Consider the following 27,358-nt stretch of genomic DNA (forward strand, 5'->3'; position numbering starts at 1 on the left):
CAGCTGACGCTCGCACTAATTCACTGGTGGCAAGTTTTCTCACTCATTTTCTATGATGCAAGATTAACCAGGGAGATTTGAAGCTTTAGTGAACTTTGGGGGATGTTGAAGTGTAACATTTCTAGTAAATGTGCCACGACTGGGGCGGGGGAAGGAGGTGCTCTTACCTGATTTATTTTTGAGTAGGATAGGGTTGATTTCTGGAGGGTAATGAGGAGACATGGGATGGCTCCTGAGGGGAAAGACTGGACATGTGCGTGCAATCTACACATCTCATGTGACCAGAACAAAATCGCTTTGTAATATTCCTGACCCAGGAAAACTTCTTGGTGGAAATTCACAGGGACCAGAAAAGTAGGGGCGAGGGCATTTGCGGCAAGCAGAGGGAAAGAAACCCCACCAGGCACCGCAGGTAAGGATGTCAGGGCTGGACATCTGCAACTGTCACTGCCTGGTGCTTTCCTCCCACCTATCCTGACAGGTCTCTTTTGGCACACAAAATGGGTCTTTTCCGAGCGTAGGGCGCATTTGTGCTACCTGAGAGCTGGCGTCCGCAGCCAGGAACAACGCACCCACGGACCCCGGCAGCAAGAAGCTAGGCGCACCACTGCCCCCAGGGCACGAGGAGATGCAAAGTTTGAAAAACTTCTCCCAGCTCGCCCTAACTAGCTCTGTTTTTTTTTTTCTTCCCCCTTAATCCTATGTTCCTTCCATGTTCCTCAAGAGCTAGGCGCAATGCTAGCTCTCCAGCAGGTGACAGAGCCCAAGTGGCACTGATAAAACACCTTTCCTGAGTGAAGTGAGAAGGTGGGACTCGGGGTGTGGGCTTGGGTCTGGCACCAGCGCCACGCTGCGTCTCAGCTGCGGGCGCCCGGAGGGGAGAGCCCTTGCCGCCTTGGGCTGGGGTTTAGGCGCGGGATGCTCAGCTTGGAGTCCTGGCGGCCGGCAGGGGCGGGCGGGCGTGGACGCGCTGTGTGCGTCCAGCCGGCATTAGGAAGTGGAACTGGAAGCGCGTAGCGCACACTGAGCGGGAGTTTTGGAGGGAGTTTGCATGTGGTCAGCGCTGGGTTCCTAAGCCAGCCCCCAGCTCACATTACACTCTATTTATAACCTCTCAGAGCCGTTTACCCCTGAAAGCAGTTCTCTGGGACCACCTTCTTTTGGCTTCAACCTCTCCTACTCTTGACATCTGAGTAGCTCGGAGGGAAGCTCCTCCAGGTCAGATTGTTTATATGTAAAGGAGACTGGCCGCTAGGGCTCAGGACCGGGATTATCCAAACTGCAGAAACGCAGGCAGCAATTGCTTGGGGAAGGGGAAAAGTCACACGATTTTCAGTGAAAAGTGACAGAGGGTGGTGGTGTTCGCAACCGTCGTGAAGTCTTCTGCCTGGAACCCAAGACTTGCATGCTATGGAACACCCGCTCTTTGGCTGCTTGCGCAGCCCTCACGCCACCGCGCAAGGCTTGCACCCGTTTTCCCAGTCCTCTCTCGCCCTCCATGGAAGATCTGACCATATGTCCTACCCTGAGCTCTCCACTTCTTCCTCGTCTTGCATAATCGCGGGATACCCCAACGAGGAGGGCATGTTTGCCAGCCAGCATCACAGGGGGCACCACCACCACCACCACCATCACCACCACCACCATCAGCAGCAGCAGCACCAAGCTCTGCAAACCAACTGGCACCTCCCGCAGATGTCCTCCCCCCCGAGCGCGGCTCGGCACAGCCTCTGCCTCCAGCCGGACTCGGGAGGGCCCCCGGAGATGGGCAGCAGCCCGCCGGTCTTGTGTTCCAACTCTTCCAGCTTGGGCTCCAGCACCCCGACCGGAGCTGCGTGCGCGCCGGGGGACTACGGACGCCAGGCGCTGTCACCCGCGGAGGCGGAGAAGAGAAGTGGCGGCAAGAGGAAAAGCGATAGCTCAGGTAAGTACGCGCCGGGCACCTTGGGTGAAAGGGGCGGGGAGATGTCCAGGAAGATTCTCTCACTAGAGTGAGGCAGCAGAGAAGAGGGTACATGTCTTGCCCTGTCTGGCTCCCCGCCGCCAAATTCCGCGGGACTGCCTTGGTCCTGTTATTTGGGGACACGTGTTTCTCCGAGGGCAGAACTGTAGCCAACAGCACTAAGCTCTCCAAGGTTCAAACTAGTTTACCAGAGGGTTGAGAAAAAAAGGACAAGTGACAGGATGTGAAATCGATTGCAAAGCGTGACCTTCCATCTGAGCGACGGGGAGGGGAGTGTGCCCTGGGATGCGGCGTCCGCTGGGCGTGCGTGCGGTGCCGCTCCTTGACATTTTCCCTTGCAAGTTCCCGACTCTGAGCGGCTCGATTTTTTCCATCGTTAACTGGATTTCCAAATTATTGCACAATGTTTGGAACTTGCCATGGAACTTGGCAGAGCGTATGAGAAAAAAAGTTTCAGGTTTTTTTTTTTTTTTTTTTTTTTAAATTCTGATTTCAGAGCTCTTTAAATAGCAGCCTTTCCCAAATGGTAAAAATTTCCCTTCCTGGGGAAGAAGCTATAATCTAGGAATTCAGAGGATTTTAAGAAATGTATTTGAAAAGTGTTAAATACTTGTTCACTTTTGAAGAAATACGAGTCTTAACAGTAGTTGTACTGTTGTGGTACTAACCTAAAAAAATAATCTGAGATTCAAAAGTGGAAAGTAATATCTTCCTTCAATTGGGAATTATCGGAGACAAGTATTGGAAACAAACAGCAACCCCAATAGTCCTGGTTCGCTGTGTCCCTGGGCTGGTCTGCGAGGGTGCAAGCAGGAGGCGCTGATCTTCCTGGGGATACGTTCAGGAGCCACGCAAAGGGGGATGCTTGAAGGCACAGCCAGACAAGTAAATTGTACAATTCAGAGAAGCTGAAGTTTTTCAGGCAATTCAGCAAAGCCCTCACCTGTTTCATTATGAAAGTGTTAAAGGATGCTTTACAAATAAGTGACTTTTCTTCCGTAGCTATAGCGCCGCAACCTGCATTCCATCTTTTTGGAAAGTGACATCTGTTTAATACAATATTGACATATTTCCTCCCTTTGAGGAATTGGTTTAACAGTTCTAGAAGGTAATTCCAGATACTGGTGTGAAGGACTGGAAAAATGTTTACCTTTTATAACGCGTTAGGTAAGATCCCACGCAAATGACAATGATCGAGCCGCACTATTCCATGTTCTTTTGTAGCAATGCTGTCAATTGTTCTTCATCCTGAGCTTTAGGTCTAACTTTTACTTTACTAGGTCAGGGGTAAACTATTAGTACTCGCTCACGAATTAGTTTATATCTAAGGAAGTTACCAGAAGAATCACTCATTTTTACTGGTTTTTACTAACCATAAGTGAAACTCATAAGACAGCGAGGTAAAAGCTTAATCATAACAAGACGGTTTCCATATTCATTAGAAAAGTAGTCAATTTTAGATGTAGTGATTCTTTAATAGACACAACATTTTATAGCGATGTAATTTTTTTGAAACATACCTCAGTTCACATTTGTCAGCCCACTTTTGTAATTACCTGAAGCTCTTACTATTCCCTTTACTTTCTGCAATGAGAAATCTGTGTAATGGATTGTTGTTCCTTATGCTTCCTGAATTGAGCCACTGCAACTAAGTTTCTTAGGGCAAACTGAATTTTCATATAGACATATGCTATTTGGATTGGGGGAAAACAGAGAAAGTGGGATCTTAGAGCTTGTTCCCTTAAATTATTTTAATAACTTTTAAAAGAAAATTGGTTATATTAATGCTTCTATTAATGGTGGGAAATAATCATATAACAAAGTAAGCTTATTTTTACATGTTGAAGCTAATAAAGTACTGGAAAAATAACAAATACAAAAGCTAACATCAGCTACATAAAGTATTGATAGATTTCACCCTAAGTGGGAAATGCAATTAGTCGTCACCAAGGATAGAATCACTGGGGGGTTAGAATGAGCGATTCCTTGATGGAATATTTTGAAAGAAATTTTGACTAATTGAAGAGAAACATCACAGTAGTTTCTAGTTATATTTGCTGGATCTTTAGATAGATTTAACTTCAAGATACCTTTCTCCTGTGATGATATTGCATTTGGTCTTCCATAATTTGTGGTCACAGCTATTTTATTTTATAATATTATAAAGGCATCTTGATCCAGCAAAAATTAAGGGAATGTAGAAAAATCACTATAATTCTTACTCATTATTAACACGTAATCTCACTGCTTATAGCACAGTTTTAATATTTAAATATTTCCAAAAATTAAATTAATTTCTGAACTCTTGAAATTTTAAAATCATACTAGATGAAAATCACATCATGTCTAGCAGGCCCATTTATATTTTGTTAGGCAGTTTATAATTACTATGTATTTATAGTTCAGAGTAAATGTGGTGCATAAATCCAGGGCAAAGTTGGAACCAAAATTCTGTATCCTGGCATCTAATACCCAGATATCATGTATGTGTGCATGACCGTGTGGAATTTTAATAGAATTTTATGCACCTGAAAATATTGACAAACAATCCAAATTTTATCCATGGCGATGATGCTAAAACTATGATATGTAACACTTACCAGAATGCATTTACATGCATTTCCCTCCCAAACACACATGTTTACAAACTCAAGAAGCTTATGAATCTAGAAACAAGTATTTGTGGACTTTATTCTTCCATTATCGTTTATTGACAATTGAAAATAACCAAGTTTAATAGAAAAGCACACTGTTATTTTTTATATGTGTTAAACATTTTTGCAACTTTGAGCCTGTTATACTTTCCAGTGTTATTAGCAAAGCCAACATCTGCCCCTTCTTCAAAGGAACTCTTAAAAATTGAAACTTTACAACTGTACTTAAAACAATCTATACAAAGCAGGTGATCCTGAAAAAAAGTCTATAAATAGGGTGAATTACTTGGCTTCAATTACATTTGATTGTTTGCCAAGCAATGTAGTACTAGGTATAAAATACCCACTTTCAGTTAAAATAACTAAAATAGATTAATCAATCTAATTTAGTTTTTATGCAGATAATACACAATATAAATATGCAAATATTTTCTATTCAAGTTAATTGAATGACTGTAAGTACATATTTTATGAAAAATAAAAATTATATTAAAAAGGGAGTGATTTGGGGATGTGGATTTTACAAGGTTTTGAATCATATTAGATTCTTGTAAAATGACAAATATTTTATTTATAGCTACAAGATCATAAAATGTTTATTGCAAATTATGTCTGTCAATATGGCTGACTATACAGAATGACAAGAATGACATTAAAAGATGGAAGTTAAATGTAGGGTAATGCCTTACCCATCTTAACTCTGGTATTATATTGTAACATTTTCTAGATATTTCAATCATCATGTTTTCAAAAAGAAAAAAAAGTCACTTTGTCATTCACCCCTGTGTTACTTGATTTCCACATTTGCTTTAGAAGTTTAAAAATAGTCTATTAGATCTTGGTTGTTATAGGATGATGTTGAACAAATTAAATGTCTCAATGTTATGAAATAAAATATCATTTTAAATGTTTTTCTTGGAGTGATAGATTACTTTTAGGTGTGAACATTTTTAAATTGTGACCTGCCATTAAAATCATCTAAGTACCATCAACCTATGTGTGTATTCTGAAATGAGTATACTCAAAAGTCAAGAGCAGCAATTTATTTAGCATTAAGGTGATTTATTGTTGAAAGACAGCAATAAATGGAAGAAAAAATGCAAATAGAAATATGAATAGTTTCAAGTTCTGTGTAAATATCTTTATTTATAGTTTGAAAAGGAAAAACCTTAAAAGTAAGGCATGGCACTTCTAAAACATTCATTTGGGTTCAAAATCCAGTACTAAATATTGAAAATTTTAGTCTTTGTTTATAGTAATTATCAATGGAAACCATTATGTTGGCACCCCGTAAACTTATCTTAACTAAAAAAATTAATAAAATTTTAAACATTACTGTGTTTTCCTTCTGTGTTAAAAACATATATGCTTCATCACAGCATTGGAATTTATAGTAACTTACAATATTTGTTGCATGACCTAAAGAGTCTAAGAAATTAATTTTAAACAAAAATTGAAAAGTAAAAGAGGCCAATCCCTTCCTTTAGATTCAGTAAAATTTGGGAGACTGATTCCATATTTATTGGCATTAACATTTTTTTATTTGAGAAATAACCTATGGATTAATTCATTAATAGCTGAGTTCCCTTACATATACTTGGCCTGGTAATGGTGCCAATTTTATTCATTTACTATATTAAACAATGATAGCCAGGCATACAAAACAAAGATGTGATAGCTTTTTAGATTTTTATTTCGAATGAGAAAAACCAATATAATACAAAAATATATTTTAGTTTTAGACTCTGTTTGCTTCAGTAATTTATTTATAAAATTTCAGAGTAACTTTTCCAAGCATTGCTATAGTGATTACAAACATCTATGAATGATAAATTCTAAAGACAGAAAAATATTAGAAGATAAAAGACACACAGGAATTCCTTAATTAGTATTTGTTGAGTGAATGATTGTAGATGATTTATCTCTCTCAAATTTACTGTATTTTTGCCATATTTATCTTACAATACAATATTTTGTGGGCAAAATATATTAGCACATGAAGCAAGACTATCAGCAGTGGCATTTCCCCCCCTTGATTTATAATCAAAATATGAAGGATTAATTATTGAGTGGCTAGTTTAAATTATATTTTCTGGGTTATGTTATTGGTGACTAATTCCACTGGTTTATTAAAAAAAAAGTCAAAACACAAACCAAGACCAAAGTCCACAAATTAGAAATTGAGGTAAGTATGATGTATTTCCTATTCCACCTATTTAACTAACAAAATAGATTTTATTGTCACAAGTGATTTCTCTATATTATGTGTTTTAGTCATTAATATGGTTTAGTCATCACTAATAACCTTTTTGATAATGTTGTAGAAAAATGAAGCACTAGTGTTTTTTCTATTTTTCTTATGATGCTCTTATGAGTATTTCTTGTATTAAACTGAAACTCCCCAGTAAACATGAACTAAAACATAATAAAGAAAAGTTAGTTGCAACACTCTCTTCACTACTCCTAAATTATAGCCATCAGTGAGGTTCAAAATCCAACTGGGTAAAACTTTGCAGGATATTTTCTTTCTCTTGTGGAGTAGAACTTACAATGGTAAAGGTCAGTTAGGTCTCAATCTTCAATTTACATTATCTGTGTTGACGCAGAATTAATATAAATCTGATGACCTTTCCTCTCTGGTTTCCCACTTACATTATAAAAGTGTAGGGGGTTTATCGTCACTTTAAGAAAGTTACATTAGATAGTATTTTATGATACAAAATAGTTATCTACTGAATCATCTGTATAAATTTTGGCCATTGGTTTTATATTTCAAAGTATTTCTGTTTAAAGCCTTTAATATATTTTTACTAAATTAAAAGAAAGTTACTTGGTAAGAGTAAATGTTCATGTGTGATTGAATGGGTCAATTATTTTTTCCTCTGTATTTGGCATTTTAAATATACACTTATTCATGAAACCTTCATGTATAATGTTACATTTTCCACAGCTCTATAATATTTCTGAATTTATGTGTTACAATAAATTCATACATGTTATTTATACATGTTGTCTATAAATTTGGTGCTATGTATTGGAATATTGGTTTTTATAAGATTCTGAAAATATTATATAATATGTTCTTTGGTCTCTTACATGTGCATATGAACAAGAATAATCAGGTAAAGTCTGTATTATATGTGCATTTTTGGAAAGGGTTTGAGCAAGAGGAAAATCCCTTCAAAATAATCACTTTGCTCTCTCTATGCTATATATATTTAAAATTTATAAATTGGCTCTTTAGCTTATATGGTATTGCTACACTACTTTTAAAAGCTAGCATTTTCTTAAAAGCTTAACGATTCTAATTATTTGTGTATTTTGATGACAATTCTTGTATCCTTGGAATTTTTACTTTTACTACAAATATAACCTAAGTTTACTGGGTAATACTTGTATAGTAAAAATGCCAATGTTTTGATTAAAGATTTAAATTCAAAAATTCATGAATTCAATGCAAATGTTTCAAATGTATTTAAAAATCCTGTTGTTTGTTTTCATAAGTTTTCTTTCTAATATATTATAGGTATTTTTCTTAAGGCTTAAATAGGGACACTGATTGAAATTATGAGTACAACTTGTTTCTTTTTCTAGTTTTAAGTTTCTCCTTTGTTTTAGTAGAAAAGAAGGCAAGGTGGAGGTGGGCAAATGGGGGGAAATGAGGACATCTGTAATAGAGTAAACAATAAAAATAAAGTTAAAAAAGGGGAGAGTGCTGAATTAAAAAGGATATGGCATCGATACTTAAAATCACAGTTCAATCCGTTTATGTAGGGATACACACACACTAATAGATAGATAGAATTCCCAGTGTGATTACCTGACAACAGATCATTTGAACTAGAGCATCCACATTAAACACTGTAACATGATGTTAAATATTCCAGTTACAAAATAAAATATGAGGATTGAATCATATGCAGCTGTGTGGAGAGTCCAACAGGCTGCGGCTGGTAATCAATGATAGTCATTAAAGTCAAATATGCCAACTCTCCTGCAGTTTTTGTTTTCTTTTTTTTTCTTCTAGCTCATTATTTTCCACATGCTTCAAGAGATTCCCATAGTACTATAAGAAAAAAAATCTCCAGTTATCTTACATGACTGAGGGCAAGAAAATGATTAAGATGAAGTCATCTCCCAGGCTCTGCGGAAACCTAAAGGCGGGTCCAGCTTAGGTTGGTGGATGCCAATAGAATTTTAAAGGCCTGGAATTTTACTCTTTGAAAATATAGCCTTAAAGCTTTGCCAGAAATGACACCCAAATAAAAACTTATTTTTGCAAAGTGATAGTTATTTGCAAATGTAGTAGTGAAATGTGTTCGGTGTCTGCAACGATGACTTCTTTCACTGTCTGGATTGCACAGTAAACTTTTGGATGATTTTTCTTAGCCTCTTGAAAAACTAGCAAGTTAAACTCAGGTGTATTCTTATTAATTGAAAAAATAAAAGGGATTGTGACTCTTACCAAATAAATAATGATTACCAAGTAAATTTTTCAGACAATTGATTTTATTTTGATAACAAAATCATGTGGTTCAGTAAAATAGAACTAAAAACTTAGTGGGAACTAAATAAATAAAACGTAGTTTTGATTTAGGAGGACATCAGTAATTTGTCAAATGGCTTTTATCTTTTAAGAACCATCTGGCCCTAGCTAGATAGTTCAGGCGGTTAGAGCGTCATCCTGACACTCCAAGGGTGCATGTTGGATACCTGGTCAGGGCACATACAAGAGGCAACCAATGATGTATAGATGGATAGAACAACAAATCAGTATCTCTCTCTCTCTCCCTCTTCCTCTCTCTCTGTAAGAACAATTTTTTTTTAAAAATTAGAAAAGAACCATCTAAAGAAAACTTTACTACTAATTGAGTAGATTGAAATTAAGCGACCTCTCTCCTTATTTAATATTTTCCAAAAGTAAAATGAACTGTCAGTGTGTTTACTGCTTTTCTTGATTAAAATCTGTGCAGCTACAGGTGTAAACTACGTATACGTTGGAACATTTCTTCTTCTTTGAAATATAAACATGTCTGACTACATTAAACTAGACCGCATGTAGATGTAAACTATTGAGACAGATTGAAATGACAGGAAAGGCAGAGGTTAGGCATGTAAATCTGAGGGCCTGCTGCCATTCACATTTTTAGGATTACCATCTTTTCAAAATTCAAGGAATGATAGGTACTGTCTCTTCCAGAACGTTTTTCTGTTCCTGCAAGTACAGCTTTACCAAACATATTCTTAGATATCCAGAAGCTTGGCAAATTAAAAGAAGCAGCAGCATTTTTTTGCATATTTAGGTATTAGTTGATAAATCATAAAGGATTTATATTATTTCTTAGTCATCCTATGAGGCAAGGAAATAGGTAGCACATTCACATATATAATGTGAGAGAGTTTGATGGTAACTACTTGGCGGTGGGCAGCATGTAGGGAAGCAACAGGAAATGCTAAGTCAGCCAGGGCCTGCCTACAACTGGAAAATATTAATGTCTCTAAACCTGAGGAGACAAATAGAGGGAGTCTTTTTTGTTTTGTTTTGTTTTTTTACAAGACTCCAGAATCCAGTGGAAGGCACAAGAGAGGAGCCTCCTAAGAAAGTTAGTACCTCAGGTGGAGGATTGCAGCTGATAGCACATATCAATCCTGTAATCTGTCACCATGCCTGCCAGTCTCCCTCTGTTGCTAGCATTGGCCAAATGTAATCAGAAGACAAAGACGCTGTGCCCATGAGTCCTAGTAGATGACATCCATAGAAGTCAACCTAAAGGAATACAGGTCTCAGAGGAGTGGCCAGAGTAGATCTAGGATAGCACAACATCTTGCTTTGTCTTTTACTAGCTATGATTTAATGTCTCTGTACCTTAGTTTCCTAAAAATTATAGTGAGCTAATAAACATAAATCACTTAGAACAATGTTTGGCTCAGTAGGTGTTGTTATTTTTTTCATGAATCAACGTAGGTGTAATTACGGCACGGGTATGCACCATCTGCAAACAATTTCTGCCTTATGTTGCCTGTTTATTTGTATTTTACTACCAATAGTGCTGTAGAACATGTTACTTACTTGAAAGATTGCTGAAGATTTAAAAATAATCTATGACTGCCCCTCAAATTATAAGGAGCATGCCGTTTTCCTGAAACGTAGAATGAGTTCTAGACCAAGTTGCATAAAAGGCTCAAGTTGCATCAATTCATCACCTTTAGAATTCCCATTTTGTAGCTTGTTTGCTTGGGCATCTCCTAACCTTCTTTCCTAGGTATATCCTTCCACTTCTCTGTCAAACACCTGTTTTCAAGAGGAATAGACAGAGGAGCATTTGGTCAAGAGGGAATAGAACTGAAACTGAAGGGATTTACATATAACAGTGATATTTCAGGTTTCTGCTTCAGCTGTTAATTTGCAGGTTGGGTGTGACATTTTCTTGCTGTGCTATAAAGTTTATTGCAGGAGGAGGTATTGTAGCTCTTCGTTATTTCTGGTGGTTCCCTTTGGAGATCCTCCTCAATGGCAACTATGCAAATACCACTAAAAACTAAAAATGCATAATATCCCACATAAAAACATAAAAACCATTTTAGTTTGGTGATAATTTCTTTTTTCAAAGAAAATAATTCACTTGTTTGTTTACTTATTTCCTAAGTGAGGCCAGAGAAAAAAGCAAAACTCATCTGAGTTGCAAATTTTGAGTGATTATATAGTTTCGTTTTATTTAGCTTAGTCACCTCTCCTGTACCCACAGTTCAATGTGGGCAATTCAGAAATGTATTTCAGAGAAGTTCTGAATTATTGTAGTGATGGCCTGGGACAGTTGCTTTTGAATAAATAGTAGAATCGAATATTGTATTAAAATTCCAAATGCCGAGTTAACTCTTTCAAAACTCCCTAGAGTCACAGCAATTTAATCCGTAAAATAAAAGAAGTTCAAAGGACTAATGCTTGCTTCTCTGATACATAATGGAAGGCTGGGAGGAAATAGGGAGCGATGTGTAGAAAGAACGAAACATTAAATGTTTAGTAATAAACAGAGAGAAGAAGGGGCCAACTGCATCAACTAGTTGTCAGAGTAGGCTTAATTTGTAAGTTTTTTTAAAAAAGTAAGTTGTAATCAATCCATAATGTTTGAACAGATCATTAGAATTATCAAGACACTAGAAGAGACTTAATGCGTCACCCAGTTCAATGAATGTATTTCGTAGATGAGAGAAAGCGCCCAAAGAAGTTAAGTAATGTCTGTCCATTCAGCCAAGTGGTGGCAGCTGAACTTCCATATCCTGACTTCAGCCTAGTGCCCTTAAAAGGAAAATCTCGTAAAATATTTTTAAACCTTAAGGTTTCAGTCTTCCCAATAAAAATAAATTTCAGCATCATTTAAAATGTTGGCTACTGCGTTTGAGTGAATAAAGTGCAATTTCACGAAGTGCTTTACTTGGGTGTAAACTACCTCTTTCTGAATCTGATTTTATGTCATATTACCTCAGTCGTTTTTCATTCTTGTTTTATGAATATGAACACTGTTATACTTCCTTAGCTTCAGTTTTCTAATTCTCTAATGACATAGTTCTTGTTTTCGATTACCAATGTGCCTGCATATTTTTGACGCCTCATACAATAATAAACCATATCATTTTAGTTTAAACCAGAGTTTAATGTCTGACAACATGCATATGGACTTTGCTATATTAATAAATACTAGATATTTATATAAACAGGTCATATTTTTGGTTGCCGTTTGTGAATCAAAGATTTGTTACCTGTTTTAATTTTTTAAAGATTTTATACAAGTAAATTTTGCTAAATTGAGCTTAACCTATAAAACATTTGCCTTTTGTGTTCAAAGTAATAAATAGCAACAAGCAGACATTTATCAGCTCTCCTTTGTCGCAGGTCATTAACTTTATCTTCATTCTTAGATAGGTATTGATCTTATTTTTTAATTTAATATACAAGGTGGGAAAAAGTAGGTTTACAGTTGTTTGTATGGAAAATAACACCATAACTAATAAATAGTAATACAGGAATAAACGCAATCACAACTGTTAACCTACTTTTGCCCCACCCTGTAATCTCCTTACACAGAGGATACTTGAAAATATTAATGGTTGGCATTTTGCCTTGGCTAACTAGATGTGCCTTCCTTGTTTCTTCTGTTCTCCTACCCACATCCCTCTTTCTCACAATCTGTAAACACTAGACCCATCTGCTTCTCCCCAATACAACGAACCATATAACCTCTAGAACACTCTTCGCACTGACCTCACATGTGAATTCCAGATCATTAGTTCTTACTAAACCCTCAAAACAAAATTAAATTTGGAAAATACAGTTCATCTTTCTAAGAATTTTTTCCTTTTCTTTTTGTCTAAAGACAACTTTATTTCCAAAATAATAAAAAATAATTCCTCATGTACATAATTAATTGTAATTTATATTCAAAATGCCTTCGCATGGTCTCAGATGATTTCTCCATTTCCACTAGACATATTCAGGACTTAACCATGCTGCTTCCTTTATAAAGCTCAGCCTAAATCCATTCTATTGCACAGCCTTCTATATTTTTTCCCTGTTTCTACTTTAGTATCTCTTGCACTTAATTTTGTTTTCTCCCTAGGTCTCCTAATATAGCTGTTTTCTGAATATCTTTATCTCCATTCTTCCCTAAAGGAATCCTGTATTGAGTCTAAAGTAATATTTTGACTAATGTCCATCAATGATGTACTACTAGATTTTACTTGTACTGATTTTTGTGAGCAAACGAAATTTGATCAATATCAGACACATATATATAACATATGATCAATTAATATAATATATAATTCAATATATAATAATATATATTTTACATATATAATCAGATAGACAGATAGTAGTAATTTCCTAACAAAACACTGCTTTTATAGTCTATGGAACCCAATGCTAAATGTTAGTTTAAAACTGTGTTCTTATACTTTCTAATGTGGGTACCTAAATATATAAAGTCATAGCTGCATATAAGGAGTTTTTCAGAAGGTTTTCTGCATCTCCCATTTACCCAAGAACATTATTTATTATCTAATTTCCTTGGATAAGAATTTAGGGCTACAAATAAATTGGCTTCCATCTGTAATCTCCCAACTCAATCTCTAAAGGCTTTATTGACCAGCTGGGGCAGTTTTGTTGACATTTGTTTTGCTTTCATTTTAACTAACATTTCTTCTATAAACTTGTTTATGCCTATCACTTAAAACAATTTTATTTCAAGAAAATTGTAAATTCATCTGCAGTTGTAAAAAATAGTATACAAGGATACCATATAGTCTTTACCCCACTTCTCCCAATGGTAATATCTTACATAATTATAATATAATAACATAACCAGGAAACTGATATTGATACGATACTAACCTTATTCAGATTTCATTAGTTTTATATGCTCTTGTGTGGCCATGCCTTTAGCTCTGTACTGCCTATCAATTTATTTTGTATTTTGATCCCATAACTTGTAATATCTTTTTCTAATATATATTCATTGTTTTCATTAAAATCTGGCTTGCTACACCTTCTCAGATCAGTGCTACCCTGTGCTAATTATTCATTTATCTTACTAAATTAATGTCTACACACTCCATAATAATACACTTAAATTTTGCCTGATGGTTTTATTTACTGTTCCTATTTTACATTGCTAGTTTTGATTTGAATTACATGCACTCCCAAAGTAAAAGTCAGTGTCTTCTTTTTCTTTTAGTGTGATATCCAGCATCAGGTCAGGTGCCCAGAAGTTCTAGTTAAATCTTATTTGAGGTATAAAAAATGCTCCAGTAATGTGAATGAGTTGTCTGTGTTAGGGGTTTTCTGAGACTCTTCGTTCCTGGCATCCAATAGTAGGGCAAGTTCAGAATATTCTTGAACAAACCAGAGGAGAGTTTAATGAATATCCAGCTTCAGTAATTATCTGTGTTTGTTTCTGATTGATTTTTATGGATGCATCTTAAAGTGAAATACCTATGATTATGTGGTATATATTTACCATTTATGAATCAACTTGGACAAAAATAAATATGCATTTATTAAAAACTTTTTAATAAGTCAGCAAAAAAATCTACATTTTGAAAGGTAAGGTGTCTATATTTTCAACAATTTAGTGATTGTTAAACCCAACAATATGGATTCCTCATTCCATTCTTTTTAGCTGACACATGTAATTCTATAAATATTCTGTGCAGTTATGCCATGCATTGCTGAGCTTTTACAATCACATACAACCAATAATCATAGTATATGAAATGTCTGTCTAACAAAACCAAAAATTTAAATTAAACTTGAAATCACTGGGCAATAGGGAAAAATATGGAATATTAATCAATGTGTACTGTAGTATTTATTGGGTCGTGGCACAAATACTTAGCCATTTGAAAATGAAAAATAGATTATTTGCTTTCAAACTTTTCAAGTAGACTGAATTTTTTTTTAAGTGAAAACCCTGTCTTATGAGGACATTGATACCACAAAGCTGAGTCGATCCATGATCCCTGTGTCTGTATTTTTCTGCTTTGAGTGTGACTGGTTAACCATATCCAAACAATGGTACATGATTAGGTAACAGGGATTTGAGATGCTGACAGGTGATTGCATGTGAGGCTGCCTGGCTAGTAAAGAAAGAGCAATGAGAGTAAGGGGTGAACAAGCTTAAAAAAATTATTTCAGTTGTGGTTCTGAGTTTAGTCACATATCACATAACTGTCTGATGAAAAGCAAGTTTACAGCAGGCCTACTTGCGCAAGTGAGTTGGAATTTATGTCTGTAAGAATTAAAATTAACATACTGTATTACATATTCAAAAATTTTTTAAAAATTTTGTTATCCATGACTGTTATACTGATTCTATTTCAACAATTCTTTCCATTCACTCAGAAAAACAACTTTCAGACTAACCATGTTACTGGCCTTTTTCATTAATGTAGTATTATAAGATTACTTTTTTCAGACCAGTAACTCTCAAGACTGATGTTACATCAGAATGATCTGGGCATTCCTTAAAATACTGATGTCTCATTGATTAGGATTAAATTAATCTAGATTAAAGCTTCAATTAAAACAATTATAATGGAATATTATAGCATTAAAAGAATAGAGGAAATAGTATAATGAACCCTCATGTGTCCATTAGGTTCAATATTTGTCTACAAATGGCCAATCTTATCCCATTTATACCATCCCAGTCTTCCCTCAGCTTGTCCCAGTTATTTTGAAACAAATATTAAATAATTTATCATTTAATCTGGATATCATTATTTTTAGAAAGTTACCAAGTGATTCTAATGAATAGTCAAGATTGAGAATTACCAGTTTAGAAAATTCTTGTTTCCAGTTTAAAAAATTCTGAGAGGCACAGACTCTGTATTTGAAAGTTCATCCTGTTCTGAACATGGAGAGCAATGTCACACCCAGTTGTTCAATAAAAAAATATTGATTTAGTAGAAATAACCTTTGCATATCTGTGTTTATCACCAATAAACATAATACTGCCCTATGCTGTATAGTACAGTAGCCACTAGCCAGATATGGCTATTTAAATTTTAGTTAATTCAGATTAATTAAATGTAATTAAGATTAATTTAATTTAACTAAGATTAATTTTAACTAACAATGTTTATTAAATTTAATTAAATTTTAGTTAATAGTAAAATTTAAAAAACAGTTTCTTGATGTCACTAACTGCATTACAAATACTCACTAGCCATATGTGGCTACTGGCTAATATAGTGAACAAGGCAGATATAGGACATTTCCATCTATTAGGAAGACCAATTGAACAAGAATGAGAACCTCCTCAAGTGAAGAAAGAGGTTGTTAGAATACAAATACCAAACAAAGGCAAATACAGTTGCCGTGTTATTTAAAATAGCCGAGCTATGGAAGCAACCCAAGTGCCCATCAAAAGACAAGTGGGTAAAAAAAGCTGTGGTATATATATATATATATATATATATATATATATATATATATATATACACACACACACACACAAGGAACTATTACTTGGCCTTTAAAAAGAATGAAATCTTACCATATATGAGCATGGATGGAGCTAGAGGTTATTATGCTAAATGAAGTCAGTCAGAGAAAGGCGAATACCACATAATTTTACTTATATGTGGAATCTAAACAACAATATAAATGAACAGCCAAAACAGAAGCAGACTCATAGATACAAAGACCAAACTAATGGTTGCCAGAGGGGAAGGGGATTGATGGAATGGGTGAAAAAAGTGAATGGATTGAGAAGTACAGATTGGAAGTTATAAAATAGTTGTGGGGATATAAAGTGCAGCATAGGAAATACAGTCATAAATATTATGATAGCTATTCATGGCTCCCATTGGGTACTGGAAATATCAACGGGAATACTTGCAAAATTAATGGTTGGTTAACCACTATGCTATACAACTGAAACTAATGCAAAATAATGTTAAATATAAACTGTAATTTAAATATTAAAAAAATTAACAAAAATATTTAACAGTTGAAGCATATCTGAAAGTAAAATGTAAGGAATATATTGTTGCTAAAACTTTTCGGATAAATGCTGGATTTACTCAACCAAATGTTTACTTAAATAATACACATTAATGGTTTCAGAGAGGTCAAAGAGTATCCTAAAAGAATTATTAGTTAAACATAATCTGTAAGCCTGAGAGTTGGGCAGTTATTAAAACAAAAGCAAAATAGAGATATTTATTGGTTTATACATACAGTGTTAACATAAAGTAAAACACATTATAACAATGGATGTAAGTGTTTAAAAAATAGAATTTTGGAAGTGGGAAGGCAAACAATGAAAGTATATTAAAAAATGTAAGGTCAACTAGGGAGATTCTTCTAGGCCTCTTGAGGAATAGGGAGGAGAACATTTTTCTGGGAAAGGGTGGGGAACATGCCAGGAATTAGGCTACATTTTCCAGGGGAAAGTATGAAAACTTAATAGAATCAGACAGTGGCAATTAATGATAAAAATTATTAACTTTTAAAGCCTCTCAAAATATTTGGTCTTTTATAGTCCCTGGTGTGAATTCCAGAATTACAAAAGTCAGGTAGTTGACAAACAGAAGATCCAATTAGGGGGGATTTTTAACTTTTGAGGAAGAAAATGAATATAAAGTATTCATCTTGGCATCCGAAAAACAGCAAATGCAAGAAAGAGTGATGTATAGGGAGCCTTAGCCTGAACTGTGAAACATCTGGGCCTGTTTGGCTGCGGCCATACATTACACAGTGAAGCTGCCACAACCACCGATTTTTGAAAATGAAGGAAGTAAGGGGAAATATTCACAAGTGGATTTATCTTTTAATAATGATTTATTGGTAATTAATTGATGATTGAACTGCTAGTGATTTGTGGGAGAAAAAGCAATATTAACACTACATATTAAGTTAAGCAAAGATATCACTGGCACATTCATATTAAAGTTTATGAGTTGAGGGTGTACATTCAAGTATGAAACTGTAGAAAAATGTTAATGATTGCATTCATCCTATCTTGGGACCACAAAAAAATAAGTAAACAGATAAACCCCACACAAACAAATACATATTATACTGGGCTAAGCATGCATTAACGTCCAGGCAACCCTCATTGTTTTTCAGAGATTTTGGAAGAGAAATAGTCCAGACCTAATGTAATGTGTAATAAAGTTTTATTGGCAGTGTAAAAAGTGGGTAAAACATTTTAGTAATCTTCAGTAAGTGAAATAAATGATTTACTTTTATATTGAAAATTTGCTCATATGATATTGGTAGCCATTGGTATGTAAATATGTGGATGTGGTAACCTATTAATAGTGATTTTTTTTTTTACTTTAGATGAATACATCTTAGCTTTTCCCAATTAAAAAACATATACCTTTTTCAAGTAGAGGTAAGAGGTTATTTATTTATTTTTACATAAACCTCTTAGGAGAAATAGTCTCCATGTGCAAAGCATCTCTTCTAAAAAAGCATCACTAATTAAAGTATGTTAGTTAAATGCAACCAAATAGATAATGCATGTTAGTACACCGTAGAAATAAGTGGCTTCGAAAATGAATGGTTTTACTTTGAAAACTCAGAATGTGAGAAAACCAAACTAAACTAATAGAAAATTTTAATATGTTATTCAAAGTGAATGGGATAAGGTGGGTGCTTAATTTAACTGTGTCCTAAAGAGGTGTGGACTACAGAGGCTGTTTCACATGGGAGTCGCAAGCAGAAATCTTATTAAGGAATTTTCTTCATGAGCTAGTTGTGCAATTCTCAGGTCAGATGTAAATACTATCTCACATTTTTTCTATGCTTCTAATATTTTTTTTAAAGTCCTCATTTTACACTTTTCTTTAAAATTTGTTTTCTTTATTTTTTCAAATACATTTGTCTCTGCCTTCCCCCCACCACCTTCTCCTGCCCCTTCCCCCCCTCTCAATCCTTCCCCTTTGGTTTTGTCCATGAGACCTTGCTACATGTTCCCTGACCCTCCCATTCCCTTCCTTTTCCCCCGTCCTCCCCTCCCTCCATCCCTCTTGTCTCTGTTCATTTCTTTTCCTTTCAGTGTTGTTGGTCTTAATTTCCTTGCATCTTTGTATTGTTGGTTCAGGTCTGCTTACAGGTGAGATCATATGGTACTTGTCTTTCCCCCCCTGGCTTATTTCGCTTAGCATAATGCTCTCTAATTCCATCCATGCTGTCGCAAAGTTTTGTAGTTCTTTTTTTCTTTCTGCTGCGTAGTATTCCATTGTGTAAATGTACCATAGTTTTTTGATCCAGTCATCTACTGATGGGCATTTAGGTTGCTTCCAACACTTGGGTGTTGTAAATTGTGCTGCTATGAACATTGGGGTGCATAGGTTCTTTTGAATTGGTGTTTTGGGGTATAGTCCCAGCAGAGGAAACACTGGATCAAAAGGCAGTCCCATTTTCAGCTTTTTGAGGAAATTCCACACTGCTTTCCACAATGGCTGCACCAGTCTGCATTCCCACCAACAGTGTACTAGTGTTCCATTTTCTCCACAGTGTCGCCAGCACCTGTTGTTTGTTGACCATTTTACACTTTCTAATAGACTTACACTTCGTTTTGAATTACCTGTTAACCTTAGGATGCAGCATTAATATTTTAAATCAAGTTGAATTCCTTAGTAGCTCAAGAAATTCAAGTAATCAAATAGCTCAAGTAATCAAGTAGCTCAGAGAAGACCTGTTTAGATGAATGATAATTAGTGTCAAATTTTAGCCTATCTTTCACTTGGCCCATGACATACACACACCAATGCAATAAGTGTTTCAATGGTAAGTCACAAGCTCAGGATTATTCACTAAATCCCTACTGTGTGCCAGGGACTTGGTTCTGTGAATACTGTGTACTGTGAGTCCACTAAAATGAACAGAATATGTTGAGGTTTCTAGAAAAGTCCACCGCATTGTAGCAAAGATTCCGATGGAAAAAAATGGATGCAACAATATGATAGAGGATATAATAATGAACCACAGGTGATGAAAATATTCAGAGAAATCAAGAAATGTTCAGGAAATGATGACACATGTCTTGATTTCTCTCACTTCTTACTTTCAACTTCTGAAGTCATGAGTGTACTGTGACCTGGATCAAATCACCTTTGGAAAAATATATAAGGATCCTTGTTGATTGATAAAAACATGAAATACAGGGTAGGTTTTGGGTTCCTGGAATCATGCACAAAATTTATTTCTAGGTCATTCTTGTTCAGATCTTCAATTTTTATTATTTAAGCATTCCTTTCTCTTATGCCCAAAAGTTTGTGGGCAGCAATTGATTGTAGATAACTAAACTCTATAATTCAAAAATAGTATTCCCAGGATGTCATTTCATAAAATCAGAGTGAAAAGTAAGATATTTTGCTAGCTGGTAAAACATGCTGTATTATTTTTGGCATGAAATCGATATCATCTTGATAAGGCAAGTGAGGATTAGGCACATGGAAGACATTGTGGAGTACATTTATATATCACAGGCATGACTTTCATATATAGGCTCTCTCATATTTCAGGTACTGACTTAGATGAATATTGGGAAACAAATGAAATGACTTTTCATCCTTCCTAGGTTTCCCTTCTTTAGTCTTCTTGGCATTTCTTTCCATCTTCATCTTGAAAGCTGTTAATACTTTCCTGCATATTCACAGAATGTTAAAATTTGAAGGGATTCTAGAATTCATCAAAACCACCCCTCTGTCTTAAAGACGAGAAAATTGAGGCTCAGAGAATGGAACCCCTAAAATAGTGTTTGCAAAGCTGGGACCAATAACTTCCAATTAAGTATCTTTCTCTTATTTCTGTAATCTGTTTGAAAATTTCATTCTGATTATTTTCAAATACCTGAAATTTTCCTTGTGAGGACTTCTCAGCTGGTTTCTTTCTACAGAAAGGTAAGGATAACATATTAATCTACTTTCCTAGGCTATTAATATTATAATTTAATCACAAGGTCCATTTTATTTGAATGAATGTTGAAGGTTAGTTAGCTGATTTTTAAAAAATTTAATTTGAAAGAGAGAGAATTTCCATTGATGGGATACTGGTGTTTTTCTTGCATAACATTTACTTCCTACTAAAATCAGTCATTTATTAAGGAGGAAGAATTTAAGCCATTCAGGATTTGATGCTTATTCTTCATATTTACTTTGAAAATTTAAACATTAAGAAATACTCTTTCAGGGATTAGTATGACAATTAAGTCTATAGTGTTATACTCAAATTAACCCATGATCTAGAATATCAGGGTTTTCCTCAATTGCAAATACTCTTTCTAAATTCTGAACATCTTATTTGAATCCTTCTGATTCATCACGTTTGTTTAATTGTTCCTTTAATTATTTTCCTAAAGGTATTCAATGTTACTGATTTATTAGGATAATTTTCTACATTTTAATTTAGGGTAGCATTAGTTTTCTTTGCTCATTTTCTCTAAGTTATTCTGGAAATGTGTGTGGAGGAAGTCATATCAATTATTAAATCACAGGGGTTTGATTTGCCAAAATATATAACATTGTCTTGAACATTTAGAGTGTGGTTAGAAGGAAGCCTGAACTGTAAGAAAAGGTTTTTTTGTGTGTGATGTCCACTTAACTAATAAATCTGTCATCACTGACTGGTTTCCATTTCCTCTGAAATAAACAAATCACTATTAAGCCCTTTGAAGCAGGAGACTGCCAGGAAACACGAAAGTCACTTCTGCTTCATCCTCCAAGATAAAGTATTTAATAAGTGGAAATGAGATGCAACAGAAGGAGCCGTGGGGTCTTTACACCTGCTAGAAAGCACAGAAGCTCTCCACAGAGCAGGAATTCAAACAAACCTCAAACCTTGACGTTCAGCAAAAGTGCAGAAACGAAGCCAAGAATAAACTCTGCAGAGCCCTTGAACATTTCTTAAGTAGAAAGCATGAACTGTAGGAACACAGGAAATTTGAAGAGGAAAGGCTGGGAATCTGGAGGCCATGGACCCCCAACAGAATTAGCTCAATAGATGTTTTTATCTTTAAATTACTTCATATTCTACTTTAAATCAAATAGTCATTGATCCTTACATAAGACCTTTTATTAAAAAGAATGACTTGGTTAAGGAGTAAATATCTAGCATCAATTGATGATGGCTTTTTTGTTTGTTTGCTTGTTTAATTTCATAAAATTCCAGACTTATGCTTTGTTTTTATTTATCTTAATCAAAATAAATGAATACCTTTCAAGTAAATGCATGTGCATTCTAACCAGCAATCCGCAAGGGAAATACAAATTCATGTAAAAGTGGGGCAAAAAAGAAGCCATATACCAAACTCCTAGAAAGACCAAAAGCAAATAATATGCAAAGGAAATAAGCAAGCATTAAAAAAACCCTGTAAATGAATCCCCAAATAAAGTTTCAAAAGGTGGTATATTGCTGTTTTCTCTACATTTTGATTAAAGGATTCATTTGTCTCAATAACAGAGCAAACCATTCTTAGTCTGTCATCTGTATCTGTAGTTATTAGCTCTCTGAGCGCTAGTAACCATGGTTGATATTGTTTTAACAATCAAAATGCTACAAAAAGTATACGCACACGATCAGGACAAAAATTTTTCTCAGCTAAAATTTTTCTTCATCTCAAGATTTGATAAATTTACTAATTCATGGTGTATATATATATATATATATATTTATTTATTTTGGTCTGTGTGTGTGTATATATATATATATATGTGTGTGTATATATATATATATATATATATATATGTGTATATATATATATATATATTTTCAAATAGATGATGTTGAAAGGACCAGGGGTATAATTGGGAAGATCAAGACAGCAAGGTGCTTTGTGTCTGTCAGTAGCTCAGTGACTGGAATGATGCCATTACTGTACCCGTGCTTGTCACTGCCTGCCTTGTGCCGGTCTGTCCTTATTTTAAGGATGGCTGCACTGTTCAGTTAATTATAGTAGTTCTGCTTTCATTAAACTTGAAAATTAATTTTTTTCTTTTAAAAATTGATTTCATGCTTTGCCTTTTTTTTGATATGTTAAAAATTATTGTAGAAGTTTCTCTTGCTCGATAGTAATCGATTTGACCACTAGATGAGAGTTTTTATTTCACTCCATCTTTTTGAAAATTGGATTTTACTACTCATTAACTTCTCACCAATACATTTATAATTGTATTGGTTTTAGAGATTTCTGGAAGTTTTAAACAAAATACGGTCTGTGGCTGGGAAAGGGAGTCATACTAGTATGCTCTGTGTGGTATTTGTAACTGGGAACTATAATAGGAAAGTCGATATTCTATCCACACAAATAGCTTCGGTTATTTACGGATGTGGGAATGACTGCTATGCTAGTATATTGGAGGCTAGAGTAATTTACATCTCTGGATTATTTGATTAAAAAGGTATGTCAGCCTTTTAATTCTGGGGCTACTGTTCCCTAAATTATTGATAATACTTTAGACTTCGACCTCCAGAATGGGAAGAATTTATTTTCTGTCTAATTATGGGAAACACTGATTGGTTTAATGGGATTGTGTATTTAAATTTTTGTATGCACTACTTTTAGTCATAAATCTTTGGAATAGTTTCATTTTTCATAAATCTCAGGGTGAGATACAAATATATCACCAAAAACTCTAAGTCTCTCAGTCATGGCACTGTGTGCATATGAAAGAAGATGTGGAAAAAGTTTGAAGGAATGGGGGCTTGCTCCATTGTTCTAAGCCAAAAATATCAAAATCTGGCTTATAAAATGATGGAAACTAAAAGTCTGCTTATTCCTATAGGGGATTAATGCATTACTCAACCTTGAAATATTATATTGCCTGGCAACTACAAAATATGTTTAATTTTCCCAGTCCTATCTTTATTCTTTTATTTTTGAATCCAGTATCATTCAAAAGTTCTATCTGCTGACAGTTAAAAATTTCATTAGAATATTGTACAGCTGATTCTGTCTTCATGCTATGAGCTGTTTGATACATATATTTTTTAATAGAATTTAATTAGAATTGATTCAATATTTCTTTCTATATCCACTTAGTTGTTTTTAGTTTAGGAAAAAGGGAGAACTGGAAAACACAAACTCAAACACTTCTCTACAGAAAAGGTGTTATGTATTATCTTAACATGGTTCCCTTCTTTGAACACCACAAAGTCACAAAATATAGAATTCTCTAAATAACAGTGTTTGGCTGATTTTATTTTCCCCTTCAAAAATAACCGGGATAGCAAATAGCAGTAATGGTATTGATTTTCTGTTCCAGGTTTTCTTACTTAACACTAAAAGAGAATAAATTGTAGCATTGGGGGTCAACGATCTTGTCCTTTTTTAATTCCATGGGGCAAGGGTGGTCTTGCTTGAAATGAAAATAAAATAGCTAACTTTGCAAAATTCTGTATAACTATAAAATTATTTTATTTTACTCTGTTTAACTTGTTCCATTGCATAATGCTATCTCATATTATGTGTTAAACGTAACTCTGGTGGTAGTAGCACCTATATCTGCCACCCGAGCCAGTCATTATCCAGTACTGGAAAATTCGTCAATTTGCTCAAGGGAATGGAGTGGTGCTAATAATGCCAAAACCACAGTCTTAGGTTTTGTGATGTTAGTTTCTTTCAGAGAACGACTTCTGTGGTATAGAACGCTGCCCTAATCGTTGCCAACCATATAATAAATGCATTCTGTGCTGCACAGGGACCTGCGTGTGTGTGCCCAGCCATAAGTGGAAAACCCATTTAAGAATGCCACTTTGAAATGGTTGATCATATTTTTAAGATGACTGATTCATTCCCCCCCACCTCTTTAGTCATTTATAATGTGCATACGGACTGCCTCTCACTGGCAAAATGGTGTACTTCTAATAAAATGTGTGGTTGATTTAAAAAGCAAAAAGTGTCTAAAGCTCAGGCCCAAAAATATATTGTAGGTGCCTATGTGGCCAACTCACTTTAATGAATATGTTAATGTATTTATCAATTGAAAGGAAAATTGAAATAATTTGAATATTTCTCTCTCAAACCACACTAACTGGTTTAACTCTAAGATCTGTTACAAATTATGACAAGTTTGATATGGAAAGAAGACAGCCATTTACCAATAGAAAATCTATTTATGTATTTAGTTATCAAAATCTATCATTTTTACTTTCTGAACAACTGTTTAATATTTCTCTTACTCTAATTTCTTAGTTTAGAATTCTTTTTTACCAGATCATTGTGAGTCCCTTTCCAGTTTATTCCAACGCTTTATTCCTCAGTGTTTTTTAAATGCAAGTGTGACCGTTGATTTAAACATCCTTCAGTTTGACTGTGTCAGGCACAGAATTAGAATTTTAAGGGAAGAATTAGTTGTTCTCTAACTGGAGTGAATTTATTTCCCAGGAAACTTTTATAGTATCTAGAAACAAATAACTGTCCCAACTTGAAGGTGGGTGGAGTGCTATTGGCACCTAGTGGTTAGGGTCTAAGGATGCTGCTGAACATCCTCCAATACACAGGGCAGCCCCTGAAACAAAGAGTGATCTGGTCCAGAAGGTCAACTGTGCCTGAAATGAGAAATCCTCGGGGAAGGATGGGATGGAGAGAAACTAAAGAACAAGGCCATTTTCCTGCTTTCAGTCACATACATCTACTTTTGCCCTAATTAAAACCCTCAAATGAATACACATCCTGTTTGCTTACAGCCCACAGCTTCTTGCTAATATTTTTTTCTCCAATTCTCCAGCATTCTCTGTGTCTTGAGCTTCAATCCCAAGAGAAAGCATTGCTTTCTGAAGGGAATAACATTCCACGGTTTTTCATGTTTGTAAGATTTTGTTCTTCCTATTTCTTTTGTCTGGAATACCCTTGTTTTCTGCATCTACAGAAATGACACTAATTCTTTAAGACCAACCCTAGATGTCACTTCCTCCTTGAAGCAATCCTTAACTCACGCTAGAAAAGTATTCACTCTCTTCCTTTCCAAAGTCTTGCCACTTACCCTTTTACTTTTGAATGAGTCATTTTACATTAACATTATTTATTAAGTCGTATATAACAAACTTGATTAGCGAGATTGAGCCTTTAGCTCCAAATGCATAGGGCAATGTCTGGCACAGAGTTTCTGTTCAAATCTCTGAAGAAGAATAAAGTAAGTACCTAAATCATTGTAGAAGGAGAATGATCTAAATGCATTGAAACTTTTAAAAATAAATAAATGTGATCTGCTTTACACTCAAGTGTTTAAAATTCTGGGTTTAAACATTAAGCATCCCTTGACATATAGCAGACATAGACATGAAATTTGCATTCCGCGTACACACAGGAGAGGGTAAGATCCTTTTTTCCTCCACTACTAATCCCTTCATAGTACTTGCAAATAAACACGTGGAAATTGCTTGCAAAAAAGATACATTATGGTTTCTATATCAGTCATATTTTAAAGCAATATTGCATACTTTATAAGTAGGTTTAAATGATATAAGTAAATTTGTGGGAATTCTGCTCCCAGAAAGAATAAATGTACAAATCTCACGTTCTTTCACAATGCATAACTAGCAGCACTGGATATTATGTATAATATCAACTTAAAAAGGTTCTGAAAGACAGAGAAAGGAAGGGAGAATGGCTAGAAACTCTGAAACTCAAGAAATAACATAATGGGAAGTTCCCTGGGTTTACTGTTGTCTTTTATGTCCTAGACTTGGAGCTGAAGACCCAGCAACCTCAAAACACCAACAAACACAAACACCAAAGTCTCCAACTAAAGTCTGCTATCTTTAGGCTAAGGTCTAGGAAAGAGGTAATCAGCCTCATGAACTAAATAAAATACTTTAAGACAACAACTGCTCTACCCAAGCAAACTGGCTTATGCTCGTGAAAGACCCTATTAAGAGGGTCAATAATTAAAGAGGAGGGAATTATTGATGACTCTCAATAGGGTGAATCTCCAGAGAGTTATGGTGAGTGAAAAAAGCCAACTCCAAAGGTTATGTAGTGTATTTTTCTATTTCTGTAACATTCTTGAAAGGACAAAAATGATAGGAGTAAAGGAAGGGGTGGAGGCCAGAGGGAACTGGGGGTGGCTATGAAAGGGCTGTATGAGGGGTCTTTATAGTGATGAATGTTCTCTATCTTGACTATTTAAATGTCAATATTCTGATAGTGATATTATGTGCTATAGTTTTACAAGATTACCATTGGTTCAAACTAGGTAAAGGGTACATTTTCATGTGTTATTTTACTGT

The 27,358-nt window shown here is 35.0% G+C and overlaps 1 protein-coding gene across 2 annotated transcripts in view; it reads left to right on the forward strand.

The window, feature by feature from the left end:
- The first annotated feature begins 1,074 nt into the window (after window positions 1-1,074).
- Window positions 1,075-27,358, forward strand: part of MEOX2 (mesenchyme homeobox 2) — a 65,759-nt gene continuing 39,475 nt past the window's right edge. For both annotated transcript variants that reach the window (XR_008528341.1, XM_054564494.1), the window contains exon 1: window positions 1,075-1,924. Coding sequence is in view for 1 of the 2 variants with exons in the window: in XM_054564494.1 (XP_054420469.1) it covers window positions 1,411-1,924 (514 nt within the window). In the remaining variant the exon portion in view is untranslated. The remainder of the gene's footprint in view (window positions 1,925-27,358) is intronic.

The sequence above is a fragment of the Pteronotus mesoamericanus genome, unplaced genomic scaffold (assembly GCF_021234165.1).
Source record: "Pteronotus mesoamericanus isolate MK-2021 breed Mesoamerican mustached bat unplaced genomic scaffold, CSHL_Meso_final scaffold_85, whole genome shotgun sequence".
NCBI lineage: Eukaryota > Metazoa > Chordata > Mammalia > Chiroptera > Mormoopidae > Pteronotus > Pteronotus mesoamericanus.